This window comes from Erithacus rubecula (genome assembly GCF_903797595.1).
Source record: "Erithacus rubecula genome assembly, chromosome: 1".
Classification (NCBI taxonomy): domain Eukaryota; kingdom Metazoa; phylum Chordata; class Aves; order Passeriformes; family Muscicapidae; genus Erithacus; species Erithacus rubecula.
In genome coordinates this window covers 87,033,757-87,050,338 of record NC_136658.1, presented here as the reverse complement: position 1 = coordinate 87,050,338, position 16,582 = coordinate 87,033,757, and the positions used below count along the sequence as shown (strand labels likewise).

The 16,582-nt window shown below is 41.8% G+C and overlaps 2 protein-coding genes across 13 annotated transcripts in view; both read left to right on the top strand.

Moving 5' to 3' along the window:
- TMCO3 (transmembrane and coiled-coil domains 3) overlaps positions 1–4,320 on the top strand; it is a 33,154-nt gene extending 28,834 nt beyond the window's left edge. For both annotated transcript variants that reach the window (XM_079322899.1, XM_079322898.1), the window contains exons 11-13: positions 782–861; positions 1,348–1,497; positions 3,151–4,320. In XM_079322899.1, the coding sequence (XP_079179025.1) occupies positions 782–861; positions 1,348–1,497; positions 3,151–3,264 (344 nt within the window). In that variant the 3' untranslated portion in view covers positions 3,265–4,320. The remainder of the gene's footprint in view (positions 1–781; positions 862–1,347; positions 1,498–3,150) is intronic.
- A 5,495-nt stretch (positions 4,321–9,815) lies between these two features.
- TFDP1 (transcription factor Dp-1) overlaps positions 9,816–16,582 on the top strand; it is a 37,547-nt gene continuing 30,780 nt past the window's right edge. For 2 of the 11 annotated variants that reach the window (XM_079316811.1, XM_079316815.1), the window contains exons 1-2: positions 9,816–9,962; positions 11,397–11,478. In XM_079316811.1, the coding sequence (XP_079172937.1) occupies positions 11,467–11,478 (12 nt within the window). In that variant the 5' untranslated portion in view covers positions 9,816–9,962; positions 11,397–11,466. Of the gene's footprint in view, positions 9,963–10,059; positions 10,161–10,231; positions 10,606–10,850; positions 10,870–10,959; positions 11,245–11,366; positions 11,479–16,582 lie in introns of those variants that run through there. The other 9 variants (XM_079316810.1, XM_079316814.1, XM_079316818.1 and 6 more) reach the window with 8 other exon arrangements.

Here is a 16,582-nt window from a genome sequence, read left to right as displayed (position 1 = left end):
TTCTGAATTCTTTGAGGTTCTTGTTAACCTTTCTTTATTATAATTACCAAGTTATAATGATCAAATATTGCAAAAAACCCCAAAGACAATCTGTTCCAACAAAAGAAACCCCATCAACATCATAGCAGTGGATTTTTCTATAATTTCTTAATTGTTAGATCATGCTCAGGGGTTTATGGCCTTACCTGATTGTAGTCTTAAGTGACTTTTCCAAGTCCAGATGACTTTCAGTGTTTAGAAGTGAGGGCCGTGGAATGAAAACAGTTTGGATTTCTGTTGTAGCTATAGTGTGTATAAATACTGAGTATCATGTTCCTTGTACTGTGATAGTCCATTACCATATCATTAAAAAAAGTTAAATGACCAGTAAAATATTACAATGATTGTGCATACCAATTGAATTATTTTCTTGCAGGATTTTTATAGCTTTCATGAGATGTGTGTTTCAGGTCAGATTTTGTATTGTTGACTGGTGTGGAAGACAGAAGGCTTTAGAAATTGAAGTGCTTGTGCATCAGTCACATGCAACTTAATTCAGCTGGGAATATTGCCTGTGCCAAACCTCCCCAGAGAAAACAAGGGCTTGATATTGTGGGAAATGGTTTTGTGATCAAGTAGGTAATTAGGGCTTTAGTGATCAAGTGGCTGGTAGGTAAGTTAAGTTTTTGTTTGATTGGTTTTTGAGAATACTATCTTGCAATTAAGTTTATTATTAGCACATAAAATTACCGGAGTAAGATATTGGCCTCAAACTGTGCAATATTGTTTTCTTTCCTTCTAGGACTTCATGTTTTTCCCACGTTTGTAATATATGAGCTCACAGTCTTGCTATTCCTTACATTGTCTGTTGTCATAATGAAGGTATTTTCTTCTACACTTTTTAAAAATATTTTAATGTTCAGTAATCTAAGTAATCTTTGTGCTGCATGCCCTAAAGAAAATTCTGTATGAAAACTGAATATTTGATATAACAGAGAATATTACTGTAAATATGTATTTGGAGGAATCTTACTGATTAGAATACAGTTTGATACAAAGAAAATTATTTAATGTTAAAAGTAAGTTGCACATGGCAAAGCATCTATTTCTCTAGCTTGGGATTTTTGACAGTTGTCAAGTGTTTTATTATAGTAAAGAAGATGCTACTTTTTACTGTGCAATGTACATTTGTCTCTTCTGACATTAATACAGAAGACACACTTGGAAGTCAATTATTTTATGTTATGTCCAAAATTATTCTATTTGGTGCTATATATCTTACAGAGAGCGTACTATTTTATTTATTGCACTTCTTTTTTAAACAAACAAAACAAGCCCACAATAAGTCAAAAAAATCTGCTTTTAAAGTTTGTCTTGGCAGTGCTTGTCCTTTCTTTGATTCTTCCAAAGACCAGCCAATATATCAAGTGGATTGTCTCAGCAGGACTGGCACAAGTCAGTGAATTCTCTTTTGTTCTGGGAAGTAGAGCACGCAGAGCAGGGATCATATCTCGGGAGGTAAGCTGTTCTGTGGTTATTAACTTCACTTTTTGCACCTAAATAACTTACACTGTAATTCAGAATCCCAGTATTTGAAATACTAATACACTCCAATTTTGTGGCACCTCTCAAATGTAAGAGAGTAGAATCAAATCAACCCATACAAATGGATACTTGTATGTCCCTGACATGGTTCTTAGTGCTCGTTTTTACTTGTTTCATGTTGTACTTTAGAATTTTAAATAGCTTAGTTATAGCTTAGTTATAAGCTTAGTTATAAATGCTTTAGCTTAACTTCTCTCACAACTTAATTATATGAAGAGTGAGTTGCAGATAGCACCCAAGTCACAAAGACTGAGAAGCCATTGCTTTTGAAATCTTGATACAGCAATTGAAAGATGTATAGGAGTGTACAATACAGAGAGAATATAGGGTTTGAAGAAGGAAATACCAGTAAATAAGAACTGGAGAGCAGATATTGTAAAAACTGCCTTAATGTTTAAACAAGCAAATAAACTTGTAATCACTTTAACCTGTAAAGCTTCTTCATTTTAAATCCTTCACAGAAGAAACAACCAATGTTTTTCAGTAGTCATGAAAAAAGTCACCCTGGAAAGAAGCCTTAAACTTAGTTTTATACTGAACCTGTGAGAATGTTACTTTTTTTTTTTTTTTTTTTTTTTTGGAAGATGTCTGATATATTAAATTAAGTAAAATATGGTTATAGAGATACAGCAACTGACCTCACTTTCTAGTACTAGCTGCTTTATCCTCTGTGCTTCTGCTCACAAAAAAATGCTCTCCTGGTGCTCCGAAGTTTTTGTTACTTGAGCAAGTGGACTGCATAGTGTTAGAACCAATTCCAAATAAAGCACATGTGAAAAACTTACACAATGCTGTACCCTCGTAGGTAAAGGTGATTCACTTTCATGTTCACTTCTTCATATAATTAAGAGTTTCAAATATTGCATGTTTGCATAGAGTTTCGAGATATGTGATCACAGAACCAGTTTAGGGGCCCACCCACTGAGCTTGGAGGCTTCTAGGCTTTCAATTTTCTCTCAAATGATTATCTACTGTATAGGTTTGTATACCTCTGAACTACTTCCTGCCACTATTTTCTAGGGCTTATTCAGACAATGTAGTTAGGATCTTTTTTTTTCAGAAGATGTACAGTATGACTTAAAGGGATTTTTGTTTGCAATTTTCTGTTGATAAGTGAACTAGCACTGAACTTTGCCATTATATCATTAAACCAGAATAGTTAGAATGGTGGTGGGGCTTTCTTTTAATTTGTTTGATTGGTTGGGGGTCTTTTTGGTTAGATATGCTTGTTTGGGGAATTTCATTTTGTGTTTTAAATAAAGTAAAAATAATTTGCCTTTGATTTTTTAATGAATACTGCCAAAATTGATCACATCAAAAAACCTGCTTTTCTATGACATCATAATGATGTTTTTGCAATTGTATCTTCACACCTGATAAACAGGTAATTAGATAATTGGAGCATGCACTTTTCTGCTTTTGTAGCAGTACACAAAGTTGCTTAGCAAGACAGGTGAAGCCCCTTGAAAAGATGGTCTAGAAGAGTCTGATCTCCTCAAACTTCTAGATATTTCTTTGAACTACCATGTAACCAAGAAAATAATGGCTTTTATTTGCCTTTTGCAGGTCTATCTTCTTATTCTGAGTGTGACTACTCTAAGCCTTTTACTTGCCCCTGCCCTGTGGAGAGCTGCAATTATGAAATGCGTTCCAAGACCCGAAAGACGCTCGAGTACTTGATCAAGATTTGCACAAATAGAAGAATATGTCCTCTTGCAAGGAAAACATCATTGCTCATTGTATTTCTATGCACTCGGAAAACAAGACCTGTTGAGTAGTCAGTCCTCTTAAGCACTTGGTTGTAAGCCTTATACTGACCTTAAAACAAAATTCAGTACTAAAAAATAATTGCTTCACTTGAATTGCACACCTTTTAGAAAATTTACTTTAACTCTGACAGATTGGAATCTGCTAGGATATTTGTTTCTGATCCAATCTATTACTCAGAGCATAAATTATTTTTTGAAAATACAGTGTCATGCAAACTTTGTTGATTATTTTTTTGCCTGAATGTGCCTTTTAATTTTCATCCTGTTAATGCTGGTTCATCACCAGATTTTGTTCAGAAAGGAAAAAAAGATATATATATCTATATATGTATTATGGTGCCTATGGTATCTTCTTTCACTAAATGACTTGAGTCATGTTCACATTTAGGATTTTATTATAGCAGTATATAATTAATTACAAAACAGATTTCTAGTGGTGAATAAAAGAGTGATCTCTACACAAAGGAAAAGTTTAACTCTTTAGCATCATTTCCAAGCAGTTAATTATGTGTTCCAAGTCATGCAGCCAGTACTGCATGGTGTTTTATTCCAAATGTCAGCAGATAATGTATTTTCCCATTGTGTTATATTTTGTGCTAGTTCATGTATTTATTTACATATTTGACTAAAAATTGACAGTAAGAAAGGGCTTAACTTATGTTTGCAGACTGATAGTTGTTACCCATTCTTGTTGCTAACTGCTGCTACAGTCATGGTTTGCAGGGGTGCTTTCTTTTAAATCAAAAAGAAATGTAGTAAAACTGGGAAGTGTAATTTCAATTAGATGTGAAAAATAGCACTTCTGTAACCTTGGAGGTTGGATCTTAGTTGACACTATTCTAGATTTGAAATTATTTTAAATGAATTAACTTGCAGAAAACTGGAAACAGCAGACTGGATGTATATTTGCAACCCCATGACCTTTTAAGTTACATTTGCATTGAATAAATTGTTAGTCTTTTAAAAATACCGTGATATTTTAGAAAACTGTGTTTTGAATGTGATCTTTAGTGTGTTTTTTCTTTAAAATGTTGTATGTAATGAGATAGGTTGTGTAAAAGCACATTCTTTATGTGCCATGAAGAAAGCTTACTCAAGTAAGTTGTAGTCTACTCTGTGACAAAGCATTTAAGAATCATCTTGAGGTTTATCTGCTAAAACCAATACTATTTAAGATACATTAACACTTCAGTATTGCAGTATCATCTGAAATAACATTGATACCCACAAAATGGTTAGAAAAATGCATGTTACCAGGTTTAAATTGCCAATTAAAATGAAAATTGTCCTCCTAGTAGTAAAACAAAGCTTTGGATGGATTTTTGTGCTCTATACCTCTTTCCACGTAGCAGCCTTCTGTGTTTTCTCTGACATCTGCTGGGCTTGTCCAAATGAAACTTGGATTAGTCTGGAGTGTGTATGGACTGGTGGGACAGGGTAGAGGTCATCATATTTGAGTTCTTGCTCACTGGATTCAGGGCTTTCCCTCTAGGCACTAATGCTTTATAAAAGTTGGAGGATGGCAATTCCACCTCCCTTCAAATGGTTTCAAAAGTTGTTGCAGAACAGACAAATGCAGAGGAAAAAGCTAACCTATAAATAAAATATTTTTTAATAAAATGAATCTATAACAGAAAAGAAACTCAAAACTGATTTGTTGGTGTATTTCAATACTTTTATTCAAAAAAGAGGAGCAACTCAAGTTTTATGGTCCTGTTTAACAGTCTACTAGCTTAGACCTTTTACTCTTTTCCAGGTATATCACTGAAATAATTTGTTCCTTAACTGTCCTATGCACTCTATCCACTGCCCTAGCTCATTGTTTCTGCATTAAATACAAGCATCTCTCCTGAATGCTTCATTTTGGCTTTGAAAGATGCTTATTTCACATGTAATTTGCCACCTTTTTTGGGGGAAAAATGTATGACAAGTCATGGTAAAGACCCCTGTATGGTTTCCATTATGTCACTTAGCCCTTGAAGCAATTTTGACACCTGTGGTCACCTGTGATGAGTAAAACTTTTATCTAAATAAATTGTTGTGGGTAGTTGTAGTTCTCTAGAAAACTTTTAAGAATTAAGAAGAAGACTAGGGAATACTCATGGCTTGCATCTTCTGAAAGAAAGAAAATACTTTCCTGAGTATCTTTTGAAAGATTTGGGTAAAAAGCTCTTTGGTGCCCTGTTCAAAAAAGGAAGGCAAGTATCTAGATGCCTTATTGGTTGCCTCATCTCTCTCTCAGTTTTCTCCCAAAAAAACTTTGTCATGGTGTAGGAATGGTATTCCCAAATTTAGCGCTCCCACCAAAACCATGATGTCAGTTGTTTCCCCTCTCCCCCCAGCTGGAAGCACAAAAGGCAAAGATTGTGGGTTGAGATAAGCACCATTTACTGGAAACAGCAATGGGCTAAGAAAACAAACAGCAACAGCAACAATATTAATAACAAAGTGTACAAAGAGGATCCCCAGACAACAACAGTTCCCCACCCCACCACAGACAAAGGGCCACCTTTCTTCCTGGAAGCAGAGAAGGGAGCCCCTTTTCCCTGCCTCTGGCAATGAGGTAGAGTGGTATAGAATAATGAGGTACACATGCCCACACCACTCCAGGTTCCACCCCCTCATGCCTACTGTGAAAAAAGCTCTGTCCTGATCAAAACCAGGATAACTTGGCTAGGCATTAGGAGATCTGGGGGAAGAGAAACAACCTCGTGTGAGTGCCAGTATTCTGTGCCTCTGTTGACACAGCTTGGATTGCCTGGTTCAATATTAGATGAAAGTGCAAATTCGTAGTCTTAACAGACATACGGTAAATTTGTTTACAGTCAGACATTTGAGATTGCCTCATAGAAATCTGGAGGTATATTGAGATACTGTGTTTCCTGAAATGCAAATAATGGCTCCATGCATAATTCCATGTCCAAATGGGGTAGTCTAATAGGACTTTAGGACAGAAACAACAGACCTTATTCCTGAATGATCACTCATTCCTGTATGGAAAATGGGGAGAATATTGCATAACCAGCCCACTTAGATATAATTGCAGCTTTTCGGAAACCTTATGCTTGTACTGTGGAATATTCTCTTTCTGTGTCAAGCCGATAAAATTAAAGCAGAGTTCCGGGAGCCCTGAAAGGAAAATCTGCTGATTTGTTGAAGGTTCCTTAAAAAACAAAAGGTTTTTTTCTGGAAATTCTTGTTCCAGCTTGTTGGACAGTGGTTCTATCTCATTCATTAACTAATGATCAGCATCTCTTGAATACAGAAAAGCTGATAGAGAACAGAAACCTCATTAAGTGATGAGAGGATATTCTGTGGTTAAGCTGAACTTAAGGGAGTGAAAATGAAGGTCTGCTCTTGGCTTGCAGCTCATTCAGCTAACCTATTTTGGAGTTGATTTTTTTTTTTTTTTTTTTTTTTTTTTTGGGGGGGGGGGGGTTTGGTTTATTTTGTAGGTGGATTTAGCTGTGCTTGTTTGGCATGGCTTTCTGCAAATTTGAGTTCTTGTGCATATTGCCGCTTAATATCTATCCTTGATAGATAAAAAGATATCTGTGAAGATAAAGGAATAAAAGTAGTTTAAAAGCTGGTGGTGTGGGCTATGCTTTGTGAGCCATTTCCCTGGCCCTGGGGTCAGATTGGTATATATGGACCCACAAACACCTTACTTGTGGCTTATCCCATACGGAGAAGGTGGCTTCCATTTGTCAGTGGGAAGGTATTTGTGGGAGCTGTGAGGTGGTTTCCTGAAACTGTGACTGATGTAGGTCTAGAATGGCTCGAGAATGCGGTGATGGTAGACTAAGTCCATGGGACTTCATAGCCTTTTAAAAGCTGTAAGAATTTATAATTCCTATAATTCTCAATATGAGGAAAAGCATCCTCACAAAGCTTGTACTTCACTTGTTTTATGATTGGACATCCTTAGCTTTGCAGGCAAAAAGATGTGGGGGTGCCTTGTATGAGAGAATATTGCTGTACGATGATGCTTGATGGAAGGGGTGAGAAATCTGGTGTGGTCTTTCCTGTTGGAACAAATCCAGGAATAATCTAACCGCAAAAGCACTCCTGGGGTTAGTCTAGGGAAGGAATCCATAGTTCTGCTCTGTAACCAGTCCTGGCAGTGTTCCAGCATGTGGGCAGTGCCAAAGGTGGAGGAAAGGGATCCCTGAATGACAAGAGGCAAGCCACACTAACAGCGTTACTATTTTGTGGGAAATGCAATAGCTTGTAAGGAGCGGCAAAGTGTCAGACATCCAGTGTTGATAATCTGGCAACAGGGAGCCAACACCACTGCTGCAGGGAGAAGGAAGGACACGAGATGTCCTCAGGGCTTGGAGATGTGCAGCCCACTCAACACCTGAAGGCAGCGGGGAAAGGCATGCCTCTGCCAGCTTCACTCAGTAGCCCGGGAGATTTGCTTCTTGAGTTCTACCACCACCTCTGTTGAATAATTACAGAGTCGGACTTAATGACACTTTTAAGGACAGTGGGACTAGGAGAACCTTCTGTTTACTGGAGACAACAAACTGGAGACCGGTGTGACAAGAGTGATTTAGGGATAACTGATCCTGCCTTGTGGGACAAAACCTACATCAGAGTAGTAAAATTTTCGAAGTTATGGTACCAAGCTGTACTTTTTATTTCCTAAAATAGAGTAGAAAATTGAGAACTGGGGGATGGTATCTCCCGACGAGGCCAGATGCTGATAAGATGGTCAGGTAGCATTAGGTCTTTAACTAGGTAATGAGTGTGCACAATCAGTGTTCAGATTGCACGGCTCCCAGTTCTGTGCATTTTCTCTGGCATCTATAGAAGTTTTCTGCCAATAGACTAGATGAGATCTTGAAGCAATTTCCTCGCGTCTGTCATGCAGTCCTGCCGCTCTGATGCTGTTTAAAGTTAGGATCCCTTCTGCTTTTCGTGCACCTTTGAAAGGGAGAAGCACTCTCCAGAAAACTATGGAGTGGAATAGCCTTCCACTACGAAAACAAACGAAATCCTAAAGCTCCAAAATACCTGTAAAAGGTGTGTTCAGAGATTAGAGGAGTGTTGAAAGTTTTTTCACTGGTACAAATACTTCAAATTAGTTGTGAACAACCCTCGGCTAAAGAAAAAAAACCCAAACCACTACCCTAGAGTTGGGCGTGTTTGGGCAGTTAGTATATATCAAAATAAATTCTAGCAATCTAGGACACTTCTTGTTTGTGCTTGTTCTGTTGACTCGCAAGTGTTTTTCCTACAAGAATTAATGTAAAACAAAGGAGCGGGAGGTGGGTGGGTAGGGACGTGAGATACATAGACCGTTTGAAGCCCCAGGCACAGTATATATGACCTGGAGGGTGGAGAGCAGCACTATCAAGTGGAGATGTCTTTCAGGAAGCATTTTTTTCTGCAGCTGGCTCATAGGTTTTGTATGTGAAAGGTTTTTGCTGCTTTCTGAAAAGTTATAAAGCCACAGACACATTTTCATTATCACCTTTCTTCGATGTCCGCTGCCGTCAAGCTTAATCAAGACGAACGAAGAAACAGGGAAATAACCTTAGAGCGGATTGTGGGGGGATATTAATTAAAAACTCCGAAGATTGCTATTTATCAGCAAAATGATCGCGGCGTTTCATTACTATTGTAAAGCACAACAATTCAATGTCTTTTTTTTTTTTTTTTTTTTTTTTTTAAAGTAAGGTGTAAAAGTGAATGAGAATCTTGTCGACTTGTGAAATGCATCTTTTCCAGCATTCTCTCTGCTGGATTTGTCTGCGGCTGCAATGTAGTGGCTTTATGGTCGCGTGTTCTATACCCAACTAGTTTTCTTTCCCAGGAAGCAGCATTATTTTAGCGAAAGAACGAGACTTTTTCTTACTGCTCCCCTCCTCATTGCGTTATGAGCAACCTTGTACCGCGCAGACTTGGTCTTGCGTGCAGAACTTGTGTGTAGCTTCCTCCCCATCAGACAGCCTTGCACCCACCCCTGAGAGCAACACGACTCTTGAGCTTTCCTTGCTTTTCTGCAGTTTCCACTATAAGGGCTCTGCCTTTGTAGTCCCCCAGCAACGCTGCAGGTTTTGGTTGGTTTTTTTCCCCAAAACTTACAGGATAATGATGTAATAACATCAACACAACCCTTGCTAACATGCTGTGTTCCTGCGGTCGTCATTGCACGCAGAGGCTGCACAGCCCCGAGGTGCTTCAGTTTTGGGCGCAAGGTTAAGACCTGCAACCGCCCGAAGGAAAACTTTCCCTTGGATTACCACAAAATCTCTAATTTTAGCAACGATCGCTGCAAGCGAAACTTCGCTCGAGTAACGGCCGGACAAAACGCGATGAGGAAGCACCGGCAGCAGGATGTTGTGGCAACGAAACCGCACGGCCCTGCCCGGCCGGGCCCGGCTCCGCGCCCCGCTCCGCTCCGCGCCGGCAGCGCGCGGCACCGCGGCGCGGGCGGGGAGTCGGAAGAAGGCGCGAAAATCCCGCGCATGCTCCGTGCCGGCTCCCTCCGCGCCTTGGAGCGGCGGGCGGGCGGGTTGGCTTGGCCGCTCCGCGTGTGCCCGTGCGAGGCGCGCCGCGCCCGTGACGTCAGCGCGCAGCGTCAGGGGGACGCACAAAAGTGTAAGTTTCAATTTTTTTTTTTAATTTTATTTTAAAAAAAGAAAAAAAAGAAATAAAGAAGGAACGGGGGAAGAGTGGCGGGGTCGCGCGCGCCGGGTCCGTGGGAGGAGGGGATCGCAGCGCTGGCTCGTCCCCGCTCGTTGAGCCGCATCGCCCCCGTTCCCGCGGCAGCCCCTCGGCGGCAGCGGCGCCGGGCAGGTGTGCGGGGCCGCGGCGTGCGGGGGCGGCCGGCGGGAGCGCGGCGGGCTGGCGGCCGGCGGGGGCAGAGGCGCGCTGGGAAGTGACAGCCCGCCGGGGAGACCCTCTTCCCCCGCCGCCTCTTGTCCCTGCACCCCCTCCCCCGGAGCGCGGGGGGGGGGGAAGGCGGTCCCTGCCGGTGCCCTCTCCTCCCTCCTCGCTTCCCTCCCCTGTTCCCGGGCTGCCGCTGTCGGTGTCCCGCCGCCTCCCCCCGCCCCTGCCCCCTCCCGCCGGGCCCGCGCAGCCGCCGCACATGTGCAGTCGGGCGCCTCCGCAGCGGCAGCAGCAGAAGCGGCGGCAGCAGCAGAAGCGGCGGGCGGGGGGTGCTCCCGCTCCGCGCTCCGGGTCCCTGTCTCGGGGCGGCGGCGGGGGATGGAGCCGGCTCTCTCTGCCTTCGGCCGCTCAGGTGCGGGCAGCCCGCGCCCGAGGATGGGAGCGCCGGGGGCTGCGTGGGACGGCGGCGGGGGGCGCCGCCGGCCGCGGGTCGGGCGCGATGGGGATGGGGACGGCGCGGAGCCGCGCTCCGCCCGCCGCCCCTGCCCCCCGCGGCTGCCCGCGGTGCCGCCGGGCGCGTCCCCCCTCGCCCGCGCCCCCGCCGCCGCCGAGGCGATTAGCGCGGCCCCTCGCTGCCGGGGGGAGGCGGCGCGGGGCTCAGGGCTCTGCCCGGGCGGTGAGGCCCCGGGCGGGGGGCGCGGGCGGGCGCGGGGTGCCCGAGGCGCTGGGGCGGCCGCCGCTCTGTGCCGCCCGGCGCGGCCGCGGCCCGTCCGCCCGCGAGGAGGAGGAGAAAAGCGGGGCTGGAAGGCGCCGGGGGGAGCTGCCCCTGGGGCCTACTTGTGCCTGCTGCTGGAAATGGGGGTGGGGAGGAGGAGGCCGTGATCGCTGCCCGCGCCCTGCGCTCGCTGTGGAAGGGGCGCAGCTGGACAGGGACCGGCCTGGCGTGGGACCGGGCACGGCTGGGGGAAGGGCTCCGTCCGCCCGGCGCGGCTCACCCGCCGAGGGAAAGGAGTGCCCCCACACGTGTGCGTGGGGCTCGGGGGACGCAAAGGTGGTGATGGGAAACTTTTCCCTTTTCACAAACGTGGTTTTCTTCAAATTAAACCTAAATTGTGCTTGGTAGTAGTCAATAATTTCAATTGTAAAAACTTTCCCTCCTTTCATTTCTTATAGCTGTTGCTGTGTTTGCTTTCTGCTTTCCAGAAAATAGCATTGTCCCTGTGTCCTGCAGCCATCAAGATTTTAAGACGGCTGGTTTTTAGTCTTTGGTAACATGGCAAAAGATGTAAGTATATTTGTAGCACATAAAATGTGGGAACGTATAATGTTTTTATTAACAAAAGCAAATGGGGTCATGCTTTATGAGAGCTGGCATTAATGAATATGTGGAACTTTATCTGTACTGTGCATCAAGCCTAGGCTGTTTTCCTGTAGACAGCGTAAACCAGCTTCAGATCTGCTGCCATTTTTTCAGAGTGATTAATCTTGAGAGTTCCCTATGCTAATAACAGCACTTGGGCCGTTGTCATTATGTGCATTCATATTGAACACTAAAACAGCTTGGGTTTGGATTGGACTGAAAAAAGCCCAGCAAGAGTTGTTCAGATGGTGGTTCAGATGGGGGTTGTTGACTACTGTTGTCAACTAACATTGCCTTTCTTGAGTTCAAGAAGGCATCAGGCGTTTGAGGGAAGATGGTTCATTCTCCATATGTGTTCATTGTTTATCGCTGTCTACCAAAAGATGCTCGTTAGTGTCTGTAAAAACAGGCTTGGGGAACTTTCACCATACATTTCCATTACTGCTGTCATTAAGGTTTGCAGCATTGATTCTGTGACCTGCCTCATGGAGCACATTTGTTCTTCCCCCCATCTAGTACTTACTAAAAAGAATTTCAGTTTATTCTGCCTTTATGATGTCAGTCATTGTTCATACCTAATATAATTGGGCTTTCATGTTTTCTTATTGAGAATGAGACAATATACCAGTCTGTATTCAAATTAGAATATATCTCCTCTTCAAAAAACCCCCAAACCCCCAAAAAACAACAGCGTGCAAGCTCAAGAAAAGTGTTACAACTCACTGGTTAAGCAGCAGGTTGCAACCTAATGTGGAATGTCTCAGCTTTCAAATAGCGGGAATTTCCATGAAAGAGTGGTTGGTTTAAAAGATTAATCCTGTATGTAATTTTAGTAGTTCAACTGAAAAACATCTTAATGTGTGGAGAAGCAAGCAGACATACGTAGTCACTGAAAGCTTGCCTGGAAGAGATAAGGGTGGCCAAGTACATTACAGATAGCAGAGTTCAGGGAATGATAGGCCATATAAGCGGGAAGAAAACGAAAGTGGAGTACGAGAGTAGATGAAATTGAAACAGTTCAAAGTAAGTGAGATACCAAAGTTCGTTTGTTTGATACTAGCTTTTGGGAGAGAGAGCAACTAAGTAAAGAGTTGCTAGCACCTGAAGTACAGATGAATGTCCTGCTAGCTCTAAGTGGGAATAAGACATTCAGGAACAAACCTTATTTTTGAAAGATCTAGCTTGTTCTGAGAAAGAGAGTAGATAAAGAACGAAAGGAAGGAATAAGCTACCTCATAGTAAACTTAGGGAATGGGAGAAGGTGCTACAGATACAGAAAGAAGTTGCTTTCAGTATCTTTATTAAAGAAGCAATAAACTTAATATAGAAAAATGAAAATCTGGGTCAGGTTATAGGTAAAATTTTAAATATACTTGAGCACTGAACTCAGTAGCTAGAAAGGGTATGAAATCTTAACTGAATATTGTCTAACCTGTTCTTAAAATCATCTACATATGCCTCAAACCTGCCTCAGGGAAGAAATATGAACTGCTTACCTTTTTGTACCCACCATTACATGACACCTAAAATGTGTAAGTGAGTGTTGGGAAATTTTAAATTTCTAGGCCTGAATATGGGCCATATGAATTGTGGTTTACTGCTACAACATAGAGATATTAATTAGTATAACACTTTTTTAATTTTCAGAAGGGAAGATATTTATTTCCATATTTTTGTTCAAAGTCCAAGTTCTTTTTCAAGCAGAATAATGGAATTAAGCATGATGCAGACAGCATCACTAAATTTCTGAACACTGAGTCTCTGGAAACCTGTGTTGCTGTAAATTTAAACATGCAGATGTGAAAATATTGCTGTGATTATTAGGCTGTGGTTCTGCCATGTCACCCATCAAGTGCTCTAACTGTCTGTTAGATGTAGTGGTGAAGAAGATGGCATAGCTGATGATTGCTCCTGCCCCTTCCTTCCCTTTTTCTCAGCAGAGCTGAGATGGCTCACTGTGGGAAGGGCTGTGCTGCAGCAATGCTGGCTCTGGGTTTCAGGTGGCATTTCCATGGCCAGGCAGTTCAGAGTGCTCCAGCCTGGCAGTGCAGGTGTGGTGTGCATCCCTCTGGTGTCCTGTGCTGCTGGGGCCAGCGTGCCCTGGTGACAGGGAGCCCTGCTCAAGGGGAAGGTGTGGAGACAGTGCACCACAACAGAACACACTCCTACTGCATGCTTCTTCCTGCCTGCTGCAGGAGAGCACTTTTCCTTCTGTTGCTCCCTTCCAGTTCTTCTGATGCCTCTTTATAAAAACGGTAATTTGACAAGATCTGCTAAAAAAGTCAAACATTTATAACGGTTTGCAGACTAAGACTTTGTTGGATAATTGAACAAGCAGGGGAGTGTGATGGAGAGTTCTGCAAACCCAGTGAAATGTTTTTATAAAGTGCTAAAGTAATGATCAGGTAAGCAAAATAATGTTTCTGAGTTTGGTCCAGGTCTAAATTCTGTGAAGTATTACTTTAAAATGCATCTCTCTAGTGTTTTCAGAGTGTACAATCAAAAGAAAATAAGCAGCAAAGCATTGATTTTAAATTTTTTTCATTTATATTTTGGGGTTTTATGCAAAATACTTTTATTTCCTCCGTAGTAGCCAGGAAGCTATGAGGTGGAGGGAATAAGATACATTCATACCTAGCACCTTAATTAAGAGCCTGCAGGTGGAGTTTAAGTGTGTAATCAGAATGTTCTAGCTGGATAGCATGAAAAACAATAATGTAAAAAGAAATAGTAGCTTGTGAAGGTTAAAAGGTATATCAATTCATGTTTTGGGTAGGGGATCTGAAGTGCAGTAAAGACAAAGGACAAAAGAAAGAAGCACTCATTTTCCAGTGTGATCTGGTAATAGCAGTGAGCACAGCATTTTTGAGTTTATGAGCACCATGTGAAGCTGAGAAGCAGTTCTAACAGAATGGCAGATATGGTATATCCCATTTAGTTCAAGACGTCTTTGTTCCTAGAAAGACTTTACTGTTTGTGCAGTTTGAAGAAACTATGAAAAAAGTACCTGTGGACAGGAGAACAGCAATTGCCATGTCTCAAGGACTCGTGTACCTTGAGAGCAGGATCACTGCCTTGCTTCTCAGAATTGGGATGACAGGTTGAGGTTTTACACCTGCATTTGCACTGTGTAGGAAATTTTTGGTCATTGCATATGGACAGTATCCAAAAACTTCATCCTGGCCAGAATGTCTCTTTCTTAGTTAATCAGTGTCACTCTGAGTTTGCCTCGTCTCCTCTTAACTCTTCCACTATTTATAAATGTGGCACCTTCCAGGCAGGAGCTGAAGGAGCCAAATGTACAGCCAAGGTCCTCAGTCTACTTGTTCTGCCTACTGGATTCATGGGAGTGATACTGGGGGGAAAAGCAGTTACCTGTGTGCACTGGTCACCCATCCACCCTTGGCGTGCCTAAAACTAGGCAGGATGCAGCATTGAATGAAGTAGAAGGAATTACTGTAGCAAGAAAGTAAATTTGATAGATTAATTCTTTTTCCAGCTTCCAGTGAAAGACTGGGCAGTGCCTGCTCTCCACTTTTATATTCAGTTACATGTTTAGAATTATCTGTGAATTAAGATGATAAATACTATTTTTTTGTATCACTGGTTAATGTACCTTCCACCACTAAATTAGCAACTTCTGTAACGTGGCTGAAGATCCAGCTTGTGGTGACCATGTGTCTGCCCTCAGTTACTTCTGTCACTGCTGAACCTTTGAGGCCTCTCAAGGAGCCATAAGGAAGGAGAATCTTGTGGATCTTTTCTCCAAGACTCAGTGGTACATTGGAGAAAAGAAGAAGCAGGAGCAGTGGAGTTTTTCTGATGAATTTCTGTACTCTTAATACAACCACTTGCAGGCACTGGATCTGTTATGGATAGTCTAGTGCATGGTGTTACAGTGAATATTGAAGGGAAAGGGGCTAGACAAAAGGAATGAGTACAGTTCCTTCTAATCTCCAAAGATGCACTTAGCAGAATAGGTGATTCATGTAAATGAAATATTCTTATCTAGTCCTGTTTGTGATTGTTTCTGTTGTGCACTGTTAGTGGATGGACTGCTTCAAGCCATTTAAAAACTAAATTGTGCATAGAGAACTTGAAGTTGAAAAACAAATTTCAAAAACTTTTTAAATTGACACACCACTGTTAGCCTTCAGAATTTCTCACAGACTAAAATCCCTTTCTTGAGAGTTGTTCTTGAGTTACTGTTTCATAGGTAACTGGCAGTGGTGTTGGCTTTGGAACTGCTTGTTCTAAAATTAGATTTTAAAATTTATTTTTAAAAATTATGGTCTACTGTCATCTTTTGCTTGAATTATTTTATGAGAGATTTTTTATCTTGATCCCTAGTTTGCAAAAAATTATTGTATCTCTCTAGTTTTTTATGGTACTTTCATGAATCTTACTGAGGAATAGATATGGCACATACATCCAGTTTTGCAAAGGAAGCCTCATGAACATGTGGAAATATGGGGACACACCATAAAAAGTGTGAAAAGTTCATCACCTGATCTAACATGACTGTTTAAGATGTGGGAATTAACACTGGTGGTTTATTTTCATTGAGTATTCAGAATACATTCAGATATATAGCTTAGTCTAGTGGATTTATTTCACAGTATAAGTAAATTTTTTTATTTTGTGCAAAGAATATTTTAAAAACCCACAGCAAATTGATTTCTTCAAACTGTTTTACTAGGTAGGTTAACAGGGCTGCTGTTTTTGTGGAAAATTTGTGCTTTTGTATTAATTTTTTGCCAGAACACTGCCAAAGTTGTACTTTTTAATAACTTTGACGTGATGTTTCTACATCAATCTTGAGCAACTCTAAAAAAATTCCGTTTGGGATGGATTAAAAACAAGAACCCAGTGGAAGTAGAAAAAACACTTTATTTTGGACCTTTTTTACGTGATGCACTTTCAATCCCTAGAAAGTATGACAGGTTTTCAAAATATTTTTCAGACTTTTCTTAAAATACCAGCATACATTTCTCCTTTAATGTTTATTTTTGGGTTATGTACTGGAAAT